This window comes from Neoarius graeffei, chromosome 4 (assembly GCF_027579695.1).
Source record: "Neoarius graeffei isolate fNeoGra1 chromosome 4, fNeoGra1.pri, whole genome shotgun sequence".
NCBI classification, from domain to species: domain Eukaryota; kingdom Metazoa; phylum Chordata; class Actinopteri; order Siluriformes; family Ariidae; genus Neoarius; species Neoarius graeffei.
The window spans coordinates 13,277,453-13,298,497 of NC_083572.1; the positions used below are offsets into that span (position 1 = coordinate 13,277,453).

Consider the following 21,045-nt stretch of genomic DNA (forward strand, 5'->3'; position numbering starts at 1 on the left):
AGAAAGGAATTGAAGGAAATTAAGCAGAACTGAACAGAGCAGAAACAAATTTAAAACTAATCTGAATGGAACAGAACAGAAGAGAGCTGAATCGAACGGACCTGAGGGGAATAGAACGTAAGTAAATTTAAGTGAATCATACAGAACTGAACTGAGAGTGATCGAGCCACAGAATAAGAAAGTGAACAGAAGGGTGTGGGAGAGAGAGTTAGGAAGAATGAATTATAACGAATCTAAAAAAGCAACAATGATACCACAAATGAGCGAGACACCAATGAGTAACAGCAGGAAGCTCAGCATGGCTGAATCAGTCTGTCTGTCTGTCTGTCTCTCTCTGTGGTTGCAGATCAGAGAGGCACCGGCACAGCAGTGGTGTAGGATTGCGTCAGTAGCGCAGCGTTCCCGTCAGCGTCTCTGTGTCCCGTGTTCGTCTTTGTGTGATCTCCGGAGTGCTTCGTTTTTCAAAATTTTTGCATGCAGCCGCAGACCCACACTCAAGCGCACTCATCAATAACCCGATGGTCTCCACTACAATCTCCTGAACACACACCAGCGATGTGATGTCACCACAAGCAGCAGCCCTCAGAGAAACCTCTAATCCTTCTGGGCTTGTGTGTCATGTACCGAGACATGTGACTCTGATAAACTGTATTACAGTAGGAGAAGAAGCTGCGTTTGTGAGCGAAGCAGGAAAAAATAAACCCCACCATGTTTTGGTTATGTCTTGAAAGAAATGTAGAACTACAACACCATTCCATGGTAATGATGTGCATATCACAGTCGCAGCTGATATAAAAATTTATTGAGAGAGAGAGAACGAACATCAATTCTTTAATTCCTTTTGTTTTGCGGTACAGAATCGAACTGACCTAGAGAACTGATTTCATCAAAAATGAAGTTAATTGAACTGAATTATACAGAACTGAAGTGTACAACTGTACAACTGAAGAGAACTGAACTGGGTGGTGTAGTGGTTAGCGCCGTCGCCTCACAGCAAGAAGGTTCCGGGTTCGAGCCCCGTGGCCGGCGAGGGCCTTTCTGTGTGGAGTTTGCATGTTCTCCCCGTGTCCGCGTGGGTTTCCTCCGGGTGCTCCGGTTTCCCCCACAGTCCAAAGACATGCAGGTTAGGTTACCTGGTGACTCTAAATTGACCGTAGGTGTGAATGTGAGTGTGAATGGTTGTCTGTGTCTGTGTCAGCCCTGTGATGACCTGGCGACTTGTCCAGGGTGTACCCCGCCTTTCGCCCGTAGTCAGCTGGGATAGGCTCCAGCTTGCCCGCAACCCTGCACAGGATAAGCAGCTACGGATAATGGATGGATGAAATAGATCTGAACTGAATTCAACAGAATGGAACAATTGAAGGACAAAAGTGAACTGAAAAAAGAAAAAAAAAAACCAGAACTGACTCAAATACAACTTACCGGTAAGTAAACTGAACAAAGGTGAATTGAAAACAACTGAACCGAATCAATATGAAGTGAACAAAAGCGAATCAAATTTGAACTGAATCGAACCGATTTGACCAAAAGTTAATTTAACTGAACAGGACTGAACTGAATAGAGTCGATTTGAATTGAACAGAACTGAACTTACTTAAAAGAGAAGTGAGCCGAATAGAAGTGACGTGAACAAAAGTAAACCCAGTTGAACTGGAATGAATTAAAGGAAGCAGAACTGAATCAAATAGAACTTTATTCAGTGAATGGAGCTGAACAGAACTGAATTCTGAGAGGAACGTTGGTTGTAAAAATGAACGTTATGGCTACACACTCTCTCTCTCTGACCAGGTGGTCCTGAGCTTTGTGGAAACAATTCTAAATTACGGTTATCTAATAAACTCCGGCAGGTCTGTTGGAGCGTTTGTATTTACTCTGAAGAGTAAATAAAATAATTGTAAATAATCCAGCATGTCTGAAATAAAAAGCTCAGCAGATGCTTTGTCGTCTCACTGAGTTCTGGTCACCGAGTTAATCACAAACACATTGCGATCTGTAAGTGTGCTTGATTCGGGTTGACGATTTTTATAGGCGAGCGCCGAAACGGAGAAGTTCATCTGAAAGCAACGAACGAGATGAAAGAGCGCTATTTTGCGTGTCCATAAAAGCATCGGTCTTGCTCTGAGTTTTATGCCGTCACTAACAGCTTTACTATTTTCCTCTTTCTGTACCTCATCAGCTGCCCCTTAATCTGTCTCGCATATACACACTCTTTCACCCCTCACTGGTTCCCCTTCATGCTGAACGCATGGCTGAAGCCTGAGCTCAATACCCTTCTGGGTGGCTTTCCTGCGATATGTCACTGTCATTACTGCCAACAGCAGGGGGGGTCCAGGCTTAACACACACACACACACACACACAATCACATTAGTAGACTGTAGACTCTAGACTGTGCACCGATTGTGACTATCGCACATTCGACTAAATCTCCAACGAGGAAGAAACTAAGAAATTCCCCCTCAACTGAAAATTCCTACTCGGAAAATCAGGACGGTCTCCTTAATATCGAGTTAAGCACATGACATCAAATCAAAATGGCTGCTCACAGCATCAACACTCATCAAAGTAGCACTCCGTCACTTAAATGAGTGAAACTTCGTAAACATGGACTGTATTTGGTTTCGATCAAATCGACAATCGTACATATTCTTGTTAAATCTATAAACATACAATATGCTAGTTTGAGGATGTAAAGGATGTGATCATCCCTGATCACAGTTAGCTGGCTAGGTTGTTGCTAACTAAACACAAACAAACATAGAGGCGTCCATGTTTTTTCCCCCTGACTTTCCACATCAAGAGTCAAAACTCAGAACCACCTCAGTGCGACGAACATATACTCTCAGCTACAGGCTACTATTTAAAAAAAAAATTAAAGTTTTGGAAGTGAAGTGAAACGCTTACAAATTCGTTGACTTGAATTCAAATCTCTATCCTCTACTTAAGACATTAAAAACAGGACTTTCCCAAAATCACTGTGGTACAAAACGCCGCAAGTCCCCTCTGAAAGTATTGGAACGGCATGGTCAATTCTTTTGATTTTGCTATACACTGAAGATATTTGGGTTTGAGATCAAAAGATGAACGTTAGCTTTGAATTCCTGATATTTATCTAAATTTTTGTTTCTATCCGCATTCACTGGATACGAGCAATCGCGCGCACTGATTGGCTACTCTACTACTAGGCTATCAGCTCATATACCGTGAGGAGAGAAAAACAAAGTGGCGGCACGTGTTGCTGAACCAACCGGGGATGAAATAAAAACTCTACTTGAAAACAAAACCTCAAAAAATACAAAATCAACAAAATATGGAATGAAATTATTTGATGGTAAGAACGTCTTTTTTTATTTTTCTAAGAATTATTATAGCATTTTTCACAAATTGCTACTATCAGCTCATGTATGACTTGATTTCATGAAATAACTGTTAAAATGTTAAACAACTTAGAACATGGCACCTTTTGTTTGAACCAACCATTCTTCAAGTGATCAAAAATATTGGAACAGTAGTGGGTGGTTTTTTGGCCTGGTGGTTAGCATGTCTGCCTCTTGACTGGGAGATCGAGAGTTCTACTCGAGTCATACCAAAGACAATCATAAAAATGGTACCTACTACCGTCTGGCAAGGCATGCTGCAATACAGATGCGAGTGGAAGTCAACTCTCATGGTTACCAGAGAACTAACCCCCCCACACTGTAACCCTAGCTGTATAGGCGAGAGGCCGAGGGCTACCGAAATGGAGATCAGCACCGCACCTATACGCCTTAAAGAGTTGGTTAGTACTGGGACAGGGGACTGCCTGGGAAGACCAGACTCTGGCGTGAGAGGGACTTTGACTTAACTTTATGAGTCCTGGTTTTTGCCTAAAAACACTGCATTTGCATTATCCTGAAAAAGGATAAACCAACATGTAGACCAGTGAGCTGTCTATGGAAGAGAAGCAAGCCATTTTGAAGCTGAGAAAAGACGGAAAATCGATCAGAGCCATTGCGAAAATATTGGACAAAGCCAATACAACAATTTGTAATGACCTGAACAAGAAAGAAACCACTGGTGTACCAACAACCAGACTTCAAACAGTTCGGCCAAGGAAACCAACAGCAATTGATGAAAGAAACATTGCGAAGGAGCTGAGCTGGAAGGCAAAGCTTTTGATTTACCAGTCAATCTATGTTCCCTCCCTCACCTATGGTCAAGAGCTTTGGGTAGCGACTGAAAGGATGAGATTGCAGATACAAGCGGCCAAAACGAGCTTTCACTGTAGGGTGGCTGGGCTCACCCTGAGAGATAGGGTGAGAAGCTCAGACATCCGGAGTGATCTTGGAGTAGAGCCGCTGCTCCTTCATGACGAAAGGAGTCAGCTGAGGTGGTTCAGGCATCTGATTAGACCCTCCTGGGCATCTTCCTTTGGAGGTTTTCCGAGCACATCCAACTGGGAGGAGACCTTGGGGTAGACCCAGAACACACTGGAGATATTATACATCTCATCTGGCCTGGGAGTGCCTTGGGATCCCCCAGGAAGAACTGGAAAGCATTGCTGGCGAGAGAGACACCTGGAACACCCTGCTGCCACCACAACCCGACTTTGGCTAAGTGGAAGAAAACGGATGGATGGATGGATGGATGGATGGATGGATGGATGGATAAAAGCCAAAAACAACCATCAGTGGCATTACCTACAACATCCACAGGGCAGGGGTGAAGGTATCAAGCTACCATTTGGAGAAGACAATACTGAGAAATATTGAGGCCATACCACAAGCAAACCATGCATCAACAGTAAGAATAGGAATACCAGTTTGGAACTAGCAAAGAAATTAAGAGATGAGCCACAGAAGCTCTGGAACCATAATTAACCTACCAAAGTGATAGAAAAGTGAACGTGTGGCAGAAAAAAAAATGCTCATGCAAAACATGCAAGCTTATTAGCCAAGTACAGTGGAGGTTGTGTCGGCTTGGGCTTGCATGGCTGCTTCTGGAGTGGACCTCACTAATCTTTACTGATGATTTTTGCAGGAGAAATATTTGAGTTTGTTTCTGAGAAACATTTTTCAGAAAAAGAATAGATTCCCCCCCGGACATACTAGCAGAATTTACTATAATGCTAGGACGTAATGCTGATGCTAGTTAATTTACTTCATTATAAGATCTGTAAGATTTTCCTGACAAGTTTTTCCTTTAATAATGATGGAGAACGCTCATCTAAGAAACACATGAACATGCTCATTTTAACATGCAATACTTAAACTAGATAAAGACTGTGACTAAAGTCACAGTAATTGGTGCTAGATGTTGCAAACCGGGACGCCTGGTCACCTATAGATCCGGAATGGTAAGAGATAAAGAATGACGCTTAGCAAGGAAAAGTTGCGCCCTGCCGCCCTGAACAAAATAATTTTTTTTTTAAAAATTGGGGGAAAAAAATCCTGTTTTTCATGGCTCATTCTGGATCAGTGATCCAGATCAGCACCAAAAGTCCTAGCAATGTAATTCAGCCCAGAGGTATTCTTCATATGAAATTTGTTGATGATTGATTGAAAACTGAGGGACAAATACCATCCTAAAAATGTTAGGCGAATAATAATAATAATAATAATAATAAAAGATCCTAAGTGAGAGTAACAATTTGAAATTCATGCTTTTTTTTTGGCGGAGACCTCAGCAAAAGATGTGCACAGCGTGTGGTCTATACTGTATGAGCTATAGTTGTGGAAGAAATCAGAAATGCATGCGCACCACTGTTAACTTGTTTTCCATGAACAGACTGGGAAAAAGATGAAAAATGGGTCTTTGTCCAGTGTCGCAACATTTTGGGATAAATTCAAGCCTACATTTGTGTGGGTTTTTGAGTAGTAGTTGGGGTGGGAATTTTGCCGAACTTTGGCAACCCTACAGAGTTCAAGTTCCATATGAAAGTAAAATAGTTGTGTGACTTTTGTTTATGCTTTGTTCCATTGCACACACAGCTCGTCATGATGTGAAACATTCTGGCAAGTTTTCTTTAAAAAAAAAAAGGATGCGTCTTGTGTTTGTATTCATTTAGAAGACATTATCTGTTCAATCTGAATAATGTGTTTGTTTACAAGACGAGTAAGTGCACAGAGAAGTCAAAACTCAAGACAGAGAGAGAGAGGGGTTATAATTAAATCTCAAATATAGTCGAAGAAATTTTGCCACAAAAAAATTCAAAGGCCGTAAGGAAGTGCATGGCAAAGTCTGAAAAAAAAAAAAGCCACACACACAACCCGATCTCGAGCAAAATTCATAGGGATCTTAAAAACACAAAGTAACCTTATTTCAAAGAACTCGACAATTAAGCTAGGATCGCTTACCACTCACCTCACCCTTCACCCTGATCTTAACCGTTCGCTACTTTTCATTTTGTGTGAATTCGTGTGAACCTATAAGGCCGTGCCGGTGTGATTCATTATTAACTTCTGCATCGGGTTTGCGTTGTGATCAAACTAGTTTAGCGTTCTGTGCTCCTCTTGGGCTCGTCAGCATAATGGCATGTTGGCAGAAAGTCCACGTTATTGAAGTCAGTCTTCAGCTGTAACACTTCTGTCAAACCCATTTAGACTCGCTGCAAATCATGCTGGCATTACAAGCTGCAGGCCAGGTTTATGTACAGCGTTATGGGAACGCTGGCTAAAGTAATGGCTTTAGAGCAAACGCGTAACCATTGAATAAACGCATGTGGTCTATAAACCTCACGTTGATGGAACAAATGTTTCAATACCTGCACCGATACCTGCACGTGCTCAGCATCGGGAAGAAAATGGATCATATCATGATCATGTGACCTTGCAAGCAAGCAAAGTGATATTCAATAAAAAAAGGACGACATTTGTTTTGGTATCTACTGCATTCTCTGGTGGATTCTGGCGGGTCAAAAGGTGGTGATTAATTTTCAATTAAAAAAAAAAAAAGAAGCAGGTCTGAAAATAGCGCCAGCTGCAAGACAAATCTGACGTTTATATTAACAAAACCACTCAAATACATTATTGTTTCTAGAGTAATGGCTTACATAGGGACTTGTTTCGAGCGCGTTTCACATAAACAGATTTAATTTAAAAAAATCTTGCAATTATTGATGTGGTGAACTTTTCTGTAAGGAAATATATATATATATATATATATATATATATATATATATATATATATATATACACACACACACACACAGTATATATATATGGGTCTGTCTCAGAAACTGGGTACTGTGGGGGTAGCCCACTAAATATACTCACAGTCAATAAACTATACGGTTTTGAATGGTGATGTTGGTTTTAATTTGAAATAAAATGATGAAAGAAATACAGATAAAACTAAATCTTTGATGTGAATACTCTTCAGAATTTGGCAAAAATTCTGCAAATTTGTGGAAAAATGGCGGCTTGATCTGGGACATGATAAATGGTCGACTACATCGCATTCCCTTAAAAAGGTTGTAGTCCACTGAAAAGTCTACAGTTATCACTAATTGTATTTTAAGTTGTAACTTTATACACCTAAGGATTGGTGCGCTCACAGAATAATCATAACCGTAATAAAACATCATGCAAAATATTTGATCACCGTCGTAACTCCGTTTTCCGCAAACCCAAAACCAATATGATTGTGTGTTTTGATCTAAACTAAAAGGGAAAGCCTCAGGGTCAAGGTCACTCACGACCTCACCAAAAGTAGTAACTTAAAATCACTACGCCATATAAAAATTTAGTTATAAATCTGCAATTTTGTTTTTTAAAACGAAAGCTGAAAGTTAGGTATAGAATATGTTTCTTACAGAATATGTTACGATGGTAGCTGGTCTTGTATGAATTTCTGAGCTATAAAATGAGTTGTGGTCTATTTTTTACCGTAGTGTGTTATTTGTGTGCGGGGAAGGACACACGTTAACAATTTGCATGTGTAGAATGGAATTTTCCACTCCAACAGTTAGAAGTTGATCGCGCTTCCATTTGCGGTCTTTCTGTTACGCGGGTGATCTGTTCGGACGTTATCGCTGAAAAGGTGAGTTTTGACAGTTTTATTTTGTTTTAGTCTTGCAGTATAAGGCAATAGAATGTTTCTTTTTCATCTTACTTTCATATTTCGTAGTGTTTGCGTATTTTTGGCCAATATTTTGCAACTGTGGTCAATTTAGATCGAACTTTTGATAGAATTGACAGCCAGTCATTTTGCCCGCCCCAGCCTCGCGCTCCGTCCGGTGCGGTCGTGATGTCCCGTTGCTCACGCGCCGCAGTAGAGACCCACGCGACCTTCAGCTGGTACAGTCGCTGTTCTTTTACCGCCGCCGTTATTCTCATCTTTCCGGTGTGTTCTTGATTTTTCCATTGTGTCCTATTTCGCCATATCAAATACCCAAAATGTATCATATTATTCATATTTAAGTGAATAATCAATTCAGTCATCATAACTTGGCACTTTTAACCCAAGTAATCAAAAAGAGGAAATCTATTCAATATGTTCACTCATCTGTGAAGGAGGGGCTTTAATTCTTCATGATGTAGTTATTTTATATGCAAATCAATTTTACAAAAGCATTTGAATTGTAATCAAAAAAATTTCCACAGTGGAGGCCAGATAAAGCAAGATACTATTTTTATTCTTATTAAACATGACAAAAGAAACATTGAGTGTTAGGTAAATGCAAAAAAAAAAAAGTAAAATTAGAAAATTTATTTTTTGACCATAATGTCCCAAATGAGAGACCAGTTTCTGAGACGGACCCATATATATATATATATATATATATATATATATATATATATATATATATAAATAAAAGTCTCCAAGTGTCAGTACTTTGTAACAATTCATAGCTGTTGTAACACGAGTGATATTTAAAAAATATTGGCTGGCGTTGAGTGGTATATCAGATATATTCCATTCAGCTAGAGTGATGTTGAATGAGTCGAAGACGAGTAGCTGAATGGAATATACCCGATATACCATAAAAAAAAGCCAGCCAATATTATCATTATTATTTTACACACACATACCTTTGGGGGGGGCGGCACGGTGGTGTAGTGGTTAGCGCTGTCGCCTCACAGCAAGAAGGTCCAGGTTCGAGCCCCGTGGCCGGCGAGGGCCTTTCTGTGTGGAGTTTGCATGTTCTCCCCGTGTCCGCGTGGGTTTCCTCCGGGTGCTCCGGTTTCCCCCACAGTCCAAAGACATGCAGGTTAGGTTAACTGGTGACTCTAAATTGACCGTAGGTGTGAATGTGAGTGTGAATGGTTGTCTGTGTCAGCCCTGTGATGACCTGGCGACTTGTCCGGGGTGTGCCCCGCCTTTCGCCCGTGGTCAGCTGGGATAGGCTCCAGCTTGCCTGCGACCCTGTAGAAGGATAAAGCGGCTAGAGATGATGAGATGAGATGAGATGAAATGAGATACCTTTGGGGTGTTCAGCGCGGCTTTCTCTTTCAAAATTCTCTCAAAATCTTCCGTATTTAAACGAAGCAAACCTGGCGGCCATATTCGTTTCCAAATTGTCATAGCTGCTTGCTTGCGCTGAAGTTTTATGTCTCTGACGTGTGACAATCATGCAATATCGTAAACCATATCCAACGCTCATTCTCCATTGGCTAGAGTGATGTAAATGCATGCAAGATAAGTGATGTGCTAACAATATCGCATGCCGTCAAACCAAACGAATGAAACCCGCTAGAAGGGAATAGAACATGTTTTTATTCCATCGAAAAAGTGTCCTGGATGGATAATAATCGGAATTATTCTATCTATGTTCACTGAGCAATCGCGCACTCCGATTGGCTACTCTACTACTAGGCTATCAGCTCATATACCATGAGTAGAGAAAAACAAAATGGTGGAGCGTGTTGCTGAACCGACCGAGAACGAAATAAAAACTCTACTCAAAAACAAACCCGCAAAGAAAGTATTTAATGGTAAGAACGCATCTTTTTTTATTTTTCAAGAATTATTAGAGCATTTTTCACAATTTGCTACTGGTCATTTCACCGGTTTGTTAAGTGGAAATGATTGTCGGAAGTTTTTATTTATCGAATTTGCAAATAATAATGCACCGTTTCTCAAAATCCAGCGAATGTGGATAGAATAAAACAGTTATTCCACTCAATCTCGTCGTACATGGCTTATAGCCAAATCAGCGCTACGTACATGCCTCACTGGCTATCAGCTCACGTACGACCTGATTTAGTGGAATAACTGTTTTCGCAGGCATTACATGTGACTATAAATGGATCAAAAGTATGATTTTTTTTTTTTATTAAAACACTTGCAGTCATTGGCAAGTTATGGTGTATGAGGAATAAAACTTCAAGATGTGCCATCACAGCAATATAAATCAACAGCTGTTAATTATTTTTCTCTAACAGCACATCATAAAGTGTTTTATTGCTTGGATACTGTATATGGCACGGACATTTCAGTTTATCAGAGTTTCTAGGATCATCAGGATAATAGTTAATAGGGACATGACGTAAACCGCATTTTCTTTTTTTCAAGAGAAAACATTTTTAGTAAAACAGAATCGTGAATGATCACAAGATCTACTTTTAAAAATATTTGGGTTTTTTTAGATACGTTACTGAAGGGGGAAAAAAAAATGTTACAGGCCTGATATTTCCTGCATGACGGAAATGACACGGACTGTAGAGATCACACAGTTAGGTGCTTAATGCTTGTATGAAACAACTCATCTCATTCTGCAAATACAGACATACAGCATTTTACTGGCAACCCAGCGTATACTTACCTATTATTAAGTGATTATATACAGTACATGAAGTGGTCTGAAGTCGCTACGTAGCCTTGAAATAAACCATCACCGTTTTCTTTCCACGTCAGCTCTGTGGAAGCATCTCGGGCTACATTTGTATCTGGGCTGTCAGGAGCGAACGTTCACAGATGTGGCAGAACAAACAGAAGAAAGGGGGGGGGAAATGAAAAACAGGATGGAACGCTTGTTCAACATGATCAGGATGGCCTCAAGGGCAACGTCTGCTGGGAAACGGAGTCGAGAAATGACTGGAGAGCTTCATCAAGCCTGAAGATAGCAGAGAAGCTTCAAACAGATCAGAAATAAATCATACAGTGCCAGTCCAAAAAAAAAAAGTTTGTACACCCCTCCTCTACTCATTCATAGGCTTTACTGTATTTCGACTATTTTCTGCAATACTGAGGACATCGAAACTACGAAATAACATCTGGAACATATATGGAATTATGTCGTAAACAAAAAAAAAGGGTTAAAAACAATATTTTCAATTCTTCAAAGTAGCCAACGTTTACCTCGGTGACGCTTTACACACTATCGTCATTATCTTAATCAGCTTCATGAGGTCGTCACCTCGAATGCTTTTCAATTAACAGCGGTGTCTCGTCAAAATTAATTAGCGGATGAGTTTCTTGCCTTCTTAATGTGTTTGAGATCAAACAGTAAATAATAAAAATACAGTATCCCTATTCAACACCACAACTATAGCAATCCATACAGTATTATGTCAAGAACCACTCATCTAAGTAAACAGAAACGACATCCATCATTGCTTTAAGACATGAAGCGACTTTTAATTCATATAAATAATGAAAAATTGAATGAGAAGGCGTGTCCAGACTTTGGACTGGTCCTGTATCTGGTGTCCAGTGTTTGCTTCTGGAACTGTGAAATGCAGAATTGCAATAAGCAAACGAATCACAAGTTATGTACATGGCGATACCATTCCAATTTGTAAACCAGGATCACGAACGATATTTAAAAATGACATAACGTACCGTTTTACTTTTAGATCATGTGATTTCAGTTACAGTGGTTTTTCTTTTATTATTATTATTATTATAATTATAATATTTGGTCTCACTGTACGAGATGTGAGCAAGAAAATATCGGTTGAACTTTATAACAGCAGTGTGATGATGTATGTTCTGCAGGTCAGGTTATACAGTGAAGATCCTCTTACGGTAGACGTGTGATTAAAGAGCATTACTTACATACGGTACATACAGGGGGTTTCAAAAAAAAAATTGATATTATTTGAGATGTAAATATCCCAGAAACTACATAGTCCAGGCAAATGAAACTGAACAGGCTTAATGTTGAGCGATACAAGATTTATTCCTGAAAATTTACAGGAGAAATTCAAAAAGGTGTGTGGAGTCCATGAACGATTTCACAAATTTTTAACATGCGCGCCGCCCTGAGACACGGCACTCTAACACACAAAACGCCTTTTCTTTTCCAGTGAATGGCATTTCTATACCTAAAAAGATAAAAACAAAAAACATAAAATTTTGACCTGTTGTTTCCACACATGCTGAAAATTTGAGGTCAATTGAACGAGAATTGGCAAAGTTATTAGATTGTGAAATGTCAAATTTTTTGAAAACACCCTGTATATACATATTTTTTCTATCCACATTCACTGGATATGAGCAATCGCACGCTCTGATTGGCTACTCTACTACTAGGCTATCAGCTCATATACCATGAGTAGAGAAAAACAAAAAGTGGCAGCGTGTGTTTTGATGAACCGAGGATGAAATAAAAACTACTCACGAACAAATCCCCAAAAAATACCAAAAAAAAGCAACAAAATATGGAATAAAATTATTTAATGGTACAAACATATCTTTTCTTAATTTTTCAAGAATTATCATCGCATTTTTCACAAATTGCTCCTGTCATTTCACCGGTTTGTTTACTTCTTCATCTTTAAGCATTAAAATTTGTTGAAAGTTTTTAGACCGGTTCAAAGGCTCAAAGTTGTTTGAAAATTACAGAACTGAAATGTCCGAGGAAGAATGAAATAAACGTCCAAAGCTATTTTATACTTCGGCGCGACAGCAAGATGGCACTTTCTTAAAAAAAAAAAAGTCAATTCGTGCAGCCACCGATGGGTCTTTGAGAAGTCTGACGAATTGGAAATGATTGCCGGACGTTTTGTATAAAGTTGTTTATCGAATTTGCAAAAAAGAAAAACAATGCTCCGTTTCTCAAAATCCAGTGACTGCAGATAGAATAAAACAGTTATTCCACTCAATCTCGTCATACATGGCTTATAGCCAACTCGGTGCTACGTGCTTTGTAGGCTATCAGCTCATGTACGACGAGATTTCTTGGAATAACTTTTATATATGCTTTCTTGTTTAATGTTTGAAGAGAATATCAGATAGAAGAACATGTGAGCAAATGTTTCGGGAAAAGAAATGTAACTCCAGGACAAAACTAAAACTAAAGAAGGAAATATCGGATGCCAAGCATGTCTCGGCAGATCACCTGGAGTTTGGGGTAAATAGTAAAATGGGACGAATTTCATTCTTTCCTTTATAGGACCTTTCCTTTATAGGAGTTTGGTCGTGTCAAATCAATTAAGTTTCTGATTTTTGGATAAACTGCATCTGTAATAGGTCTACTCAAAAACTGTAGCAACTGTATGAAACTATCAAAATGTCCACAGCAGTATCAGAAACTTAGCAAGAGATTTTAAGCTCCACCCACTTCCACAATAAAAAAAAGAAATTTTATATTATACACACACACACACTATATATATATCACATATACATATACACACACTATCTATCTATCTATCTATCTATCTATCTATCTATCTATCTATACACACACTTTATATATATAAAATATATATATATATATATATAGTGTATATATATATATATATATATATATATATATATATATATATATATATATAGTGTGTGTGTGTGTGTGTATATAGATAGATAGATAGATAGATAGATAGATAGATAGATAGATAGATAGATAGATAGATAGACACACAAATGTGTATATTATACATTAGACACACACACACACACACACACACACACACACACACACACACACACACACACATATATAACATAGGGTGCCTAAGACTTTACACAGTCCTGTCTATAAACGTTATCAACCTCGAAAGTGGAAGCACATTAAGCCACTGATATATTCCCCCCCCCGAAAACCAGTTTCATAATAAATGTTCGTTCCTGTCCCTGATTAGACGGAGACTATAGAGGAAATTCCCAGAAAGTTGATTATTCTTGGAGGAGATGTTCCAATTTATATTGAAAAATAGCATTATGATTCCCCCCCCCACCATTTTTCTCTTGAGAAATTCTCGAAAAACATTCTAAATGCATCAAAAATCCTTCGTCAAAGGACTGTTTTGTTTGTTTTATTAAGTGTGCAAATGAACATGTGTAATTAGACAAAGCATCATTTTGCGGAAATAATCAGCAATCTACTTGCACTGATATATTGGTTGGGTTTTTTTTTTTTAATATGACCCTTAATGTCTGTCAAGTCTTGCCTTGCCTTAATCCTGGATTCAGACTAATATTCAGATTAAATCAAAGCACTGCATTGGGATTTGACTTGCACATATTATATATATTTATAAAAATATAAATGAAGTGTTGAAGAACCTCAGAGGAGAAGGAACTACAGCAGAAGGATAAATAATATTTAAACTGTACCCATCATTCATCGCAGTGGTGAACCTCAGGCTGCTTCCCAACTCGCCCATGTATGGACTTTCGTGCCTGCAAAAGGCTACACAAATTAGGGAGACAGGATTTGCTGTGTATATGCGTATAAACACAAAATAATTCGGACGCACAGCAAGTGGAAAATATGAATGAGAGAGAGAGTGTGAGAGAGAGAGGGAGAGAGAGAGAGAGAGAGAGAGACTGAAACCTCTTTCTGCCCAAAACGAATAACAGTGTTTGTTTTGTCAGGTGCAAACTGACCCCATTGGTTCTGCACGCAAAAACACAAAAAGACACACAAATCCATCATGCATTTCCCACTGAGACACGCAATCAACACAGAGCAGATCTCAATGGTGGTTGGGTCTTTTTTCTTTTTCTCTTCCCCTTCCCCCTTTTTTCTTTGTAACAGGTTTGGGATTTCGATTAAGAAACGAGCATGGAACGAAACAAGCCAGGCAAGTGTTTATTTTCCATTAAATATCCTCCAAAATATTCATCTGGAGACGTTCAGAATCTTCTTTGGAAATGTTTCCCAATCGCATATGTTCACTAAGGCATAATCCAAACACTTTTGTCAAAAAAAATCAGTGAAGGGAACGAGGACGTCCTTCTAGACACGAAAATCATGAGAAAAACCTACACCATGAATGAGCAAATGCACAAGTCAAGGAAGGAGATGTGTGCATGTGTTAGTCATTCAGGATAAAGATAAAGATCAAGATAATAAAAAGTCACATGATCTAGACATAGATGAAGTGAAAAATCATGTGGGGGAGAAAAAAAAAGGCACACATATGAAAAAAAAAAATATATATATATCACATGCCCTACATGTGAAAAATTAACATGGAAAAAAAAAATTACATGAATCATATTCATGCCTGAAAAGAAATGAATCGTGTATGAAAATGTACAAGGCATAACATATGAATGGTCAAAGAATCAGGTTTGAATGTAATGATACAGTATTACTGTGGCTTTAAAGCTGGAGCTATTTGAGTCAGTTAACTTTCCACTTATATTTTTGCACTTGAAAGATGAATAAGGTCCTGTTATTAATTTAAGTGAGCTGTAAATTCCCACAACATGATCCCACGTGTACATCCAAGAAGCTCTGAAACTGGAGCAAAGATTTACAAGGTGCATAACTCACCTTATTTGACATTTTGTTCAGCTTAAAAAAGAAAAAAAAAAGCAGAATATAACACAGTGCCTTGTTTAAGTAGCCTAAAAAGTACCAAACATAATACATTAAAGCAGCAGCAACAAGTAATTACAATTCACGAGATGCACATTTCACCTGGATTAAATATTACGGATCTGGGCTGGAGCATCTCGGATTTTATTTTATGACTCTGCTTAAAATATCATCCGGCAGGATGTCCAAGACGTCTTTCTTTACTTGCTGCCAAATTCTCAGCCTTGATTTCTATTTGCCCAAATCCACGTTTATGCCAAGGTTATTTAATAGCGTTACGCTAATTATGCAGTCAAATTCAGTAATATAATGATCGCACTGTACGAGTCGCTTTATAAAATTGAAGGCAATTCAGTGTGAGTGAATTGAAAGCAATTAAGAAATATTTCACATTGTATTTACTGTATACTTGTGGTAATTATAGGCTCTTAAATATAACAGTGCTGGAGTCAGAAATTAAATCTTTAGAAATATATCCAAAATTAAAATATCAATAAACAACAACAAACAATGGAAAGCTAGTTATTTTATGCTATAAAACCTAAAATTTTCAGCCAGTGCCCTTTCAAGATGCCTTCAAGATTGAGTTAATATTTCCAAAAAGTTTCTACCTCTTTTTTCAGCCATAAAGCCAAATTTTATCAAAAGTGAATATTAAAAAAACAACAACAAAAAAAACCCCGCTGTAATCCTTTGTTTTAAAACACACACACAGATCATGCGTTAAAGTATTTACAACATCGCCCTGAACCCCCCCAAAAGACCCTAAAACTTTAAAATACTAATCAAACTTGCAATGCTGACAACACCTAAAAAAACAAAACAATAAAGAAAAAAAAATGGTACATGATAAAGCAGCCATTGGATACAAATCTATTTCTTTTCTAAAATATTTCCTTTTCCAAATAGAATTTGTTTTTATGGATCGATTTGCAGCAAATTTAAAAACTTTTTCAACAAAAACATATTCAGACTGAATTGATATTTAGTGGGTTTATTGTGGTATTTGTAAAAATGTAACATCACCAGGGAAAGGGTTGAAAATTACAGTCCATAATGATTAAAAAAAAGTTGGAAAATTAAAAAATGTGAGGAACAACAACTGGATAACTTCACAATTTGTGTAGGCCTGTTTTAACTTTATTATTATTATAATTTTAAATTTGTCTTCATAGACAAGCCTGTTTCGATAAGACCCAATTTTATATTTTAATGTAATTAGGTCTCAAACTTGACCAATCTCGATCTGTTGTTTTCATATTTCCTATATGAGGGTGTTTCAAATACTTTGAAACATTTTGTCGAGACTTTGATGAAGAATATGAGGATGACCTTGTGCCTCAGAGTAAAAAGGTCTGACGCAAAAAAAATAAAATAAAAACAGTGGATGAATGAATGAATGAACGAATAAAAAAAAAGTCCATAATAAAGGAGGGGGGGATTACTAATTCTTTTAAATCTTATTCTGTATTTTATACAGAATAAGATTTAAAAGAATTAGTGATCCCCCCCCCCCTTTATTATGGACTTTTTTTTTTCATTCATTCAGCCACTGTAATTATTTTCAGATTTGGAGAATGCTCTAAATGGAGTACGTTTCCCCCAAAAAAAAAACTAAAAGGAAGATTCTTGGTTTAAAAAAAACAAAAACAAACAAAAAAAAAAAAACAGTGGATGAATGAATGAAAAAAGTCCATAATAATCTTACTCTGTATAGTGTGTCATTATTTTCAGATCTGGAGAATATTCTAAATAGAGTACATTTAAAAAAAAATAAAAGGAAGATTCTTGGTTTAAAAAATAATAATAAAAAACAGTGAATGAATGAATGAAAAAAAAAAGGAGTCCATAATAAAGGGGAGGGGGATCACTGATTCTTTGAAATCTTATTCTGTATAGTGTGTGATTATTTTCAGATTTGGAGAATGTTCTAAATGGAGTACGTTTCAAAAACAAACAAACAAACAAAATAAAAGGAAGATTCTTGGCTTAAATAATAATAAACAGTGGCTGAATGAATGAATGTGGGAAAAAAAGTCCATAATTGGGGGGGGGGGGGGGGGGGGGGGGGGAGGAATCACTGATTCTTTTAAATCTTATTCTGTATAGTGCGTGATTATTTTCAGATTTGGAGAATGTTCTAAATGGAGTACGTTTCAAAAAAAAAAACTAAAAAGGAAGATTTTTGGTTTAAAAAAAATTAATAATCAATCATAATAATAATAAAACAAAACACACACACACAACAACAAGATTGCCATGACTTTTCTGCTTTTGCCCAGGTGTCGGGTTAGTTTCTGGGTTATAATCCGTCTGTGCGGGATTTATCTCAAGACCTTCTGGCGACGCAGGCGCGCAGTTCGAGAGGTGTGTATTAGAGGGTGCTGTCACCGAACTGCTGCAGGAGTTTGTTGGTGAGCGCGGTGCTGTGCAGAGCCTGCAGTTTGTGATATTCCTGGTGCAGGGTGTAAAAGCTCGGAGGAAGAGCGGCCGGAGGTGCGAGCTGGGCTCCGGGGAATGGAGCGCGTGATGGGTGCGGGAGGTAACCTTTCAGCAGGGTGGAGAGCGCAGGTAAAAGGCTGCCGACAGGTGAGACAAGGGCAGGAGGAGGAGGAGGAGGTGAGCGCTCGAGGTACAGATCCAAACCCGGGAGCGGTAAAGCCGAAGCGTAAGATCCGATCGGGAATCCCGGAAGTGGCGTTTCCGCCTCCTTGGTGAAGCAGCGGAGCCGCTTGAAGCGCTTCCTCCGCCGGAGGAAACTCCCATTTTCGAACATATCGGACGACATGGGGTCCAGGGTCCAGTAGTTGCCCTTCCCGGGGTTCCCGGGTTCTCGTGGCATTTTGACGAAGCAGTCATTGAGCGACAGGTTGTGCCGGATGGAGTTCTGCCACGCAGGGAACTTCTCGCGGTAGTAGGCGAAGCGGCGGCTGATGAACTCGCAGATCTCGCTGAGGGTCAGTCGCTTCCCCGGGCTCTGCAGGATCGCCATGGTGATGAGCGCGATGTACGAATACGGCGGCTTCACGCACGCGACACCCGACGCGTCACTGCGCTTCTCCGGTCCGTCTCCCGCATCCTTCTCTCTGAGCCTGGGGCTCGGAACTTGACTCGGGTCTTTCTCCTGCTCTCCAACAACATCGATGTCCGGCTCCTCCATAGGGCTTCGATCCAAAATCATAGTCAATAAAAAGAAGAGCTAGACTACAGGAACAAAAAAAAAAAAAAAACCTTCCTCACAGATCAAATCCCAAACTCGCACCACCCGAGCATAAATGCCCTTATCCGCGCAAAATCAGATTTAAAACCCATCCTAACACGCCTTGCTTTATTCCCATCTTAGAAAAAAAGAGAGTGCATGCGCTCCAGTCGCGTCTTTCATGTTTCACAAAGATAAATGTTTATTTTCATTGTGATAAAAATCGCAAGAGGAGGGGCATTTTCTTTTAGTCCTGGAGGTGAAAGTACCGACGAAGAAAGCAAAAACATCCTCAAGATTCCCCCCCTCCTCCTGTAACTCTATCCATTAGTAGATGAGAAGGAGGTGATGTCATTTTTTTTTTTTTTAGGACAGACCAGACTTCATACCAAAAATAGGCTACACCAAAACTAATCTCTTATTATTTCACCTGCTTTTAACCATCAACCCTTCAAAAACATGCAATAAAATTAGATAGCATAAAACTAATCTTTTATTCACATCGGGTTATCTAAAATTATTTCCTGAAAGAATGAACGAAAAGCACAATTTTAAATTATTATTCTCTAGTGCGAGATATGCATGGGGCGGCACGGTGATGTACTGGTTAGCGCTGTCGCCTCACAGCAAGAAGGTCCGGGTTCGAGCCCCGTGTCCGCTCCGGTTTCCCCTACAGTCCAAAGACATGCAGGTTAGGTTAACTGGTGACTCTAAATTGAGCGTAGGTGTGAATGTGAGTGTGAATAGTTGTGTGTCTATGTGTCAGCCCTGTGATGACCTGGCGACTTGTCCAGGGTGTACCCCGCCTTGCGCCCGTAGTCAGCTGGGATAGGCTCCAGCTTGCCTGCGACCCTGTAGAACAGGATAAAGCGGCTAGAGATAATGAGATGAGATTATTGAGCAGTCATGTTGCATGATCAAAACACGTCCCTGAGTTATGGATCTCTTACAGCTGAATTATATATCCTCCCTCTCTCTCTCTTTCTGGAATATCACTTCAGTGACGTGGCTTTTTTTTTCCTTCCTCCCTTTTTCCTTCTCCTCTCAACCATTCGCACACATGGGTAATTTAGAGTAGCCAGTTAATCTAACCGCATGCCTCTGAACTGTGGGGGAAACCGGAGCACCTGGAGGAAACCCAGACAGACAAACAAACACCAGGAGAACATGCAACCTCGACAGGGAAAGGCCCCCGTCGGCCGTGAGGTTCGAACCCGGAACCTTCTTGCTGTGAGGCGACGTGCCGCCCTAAATTATATCCTCTAACCTTCCTATGTTAGAAGTCAGAAATCAAGTTTTTCCGGGATCACAAGCGCCTCTGCTCTCTGATCAGCCATCATGATAAGCCAAAGGCACCCTCGGTTTAACAGCTTCCCTGTGTGCTTCTTATCCACCATCTTTAAACGTACAGTGTCGAGTGAGAATTCACCTTCTCGGTAATTTGAGTCAAGATTGTAACCTTTTCAGGTGCTGTGATGTATGTACATACGTACTGTATATAGAAAGCTTCCATACTGCCCTTCCTCCCTACATCTAAAAACTATACTGTAGTTTGTCGTCACCATTTTGGTTGACTCAGTGGAAATAACACCTCCTACTTATGCACATTGGTTCAAGGACTTTCCTTCTTTTCTTAGGTTGGAAAAAAAAAAGGAAAGTTTTCTTTCACACAAGCAAAAAAAAAAATCGAGTTCCCACACATCTGTTTTTTATAAATACACACACACACACACACAATATGTACGGTATACACTCGTATGTTTGAAAAATCTAATAACAAAAAGCATTTATATACTAGTACAAAAGACAGACCTTTCAGGAGGTCTGAAGGTTACAGAAAAGGCTTTTAAAATACAAAAACACTCAGCCTTATTTATCAAGCTGGACGTGAACAGATTCATTCAGAGACGGTTTGTATGAGCACTGACGCAAGAAAGTTGGTATTCATGAAAATCTACATTCAGAAAAAAAACATTCGTATCCTAATCGTGCTCCTGATTGTGCTGGATCGTACTGAAATACGAGTTTAAGTTGCTTACTTTAATTACATTTATACCGTAGCACTGAGCAGATGGCATTAAAGAGTGACTTAAAGAGTCACTTAAAGAGAGAAGTGCTTTATAGTCTCGATCAGAAATATCGATGCAGCC

General features: G+C 39.1%; 1 protein-coding gene across 1 annotated transcript; it reads right to left on the reverse strand.

Moving 5' to 3' along the window:
• Positions 1 to 17,885: 17,885 nt before the first annotated feature.
• Positions 17,886 to 18,877, reverse strand: LOC132884302 (forkhead box protein D1-like). The gene has a single exon (XM_060918133.1). It carries the CDS (start codon positions 18,875 to 18,877, stop codon positions 18,071 to 18,073), a length of 807 nt encoding a protein of 268 aa, XP_060774116.1. The 3' UTR covers positions 17,886 to 18,070.
• Between the last annotated feature and the right edge of the window lie 2,168 nt (positions 18,878 to 21,045).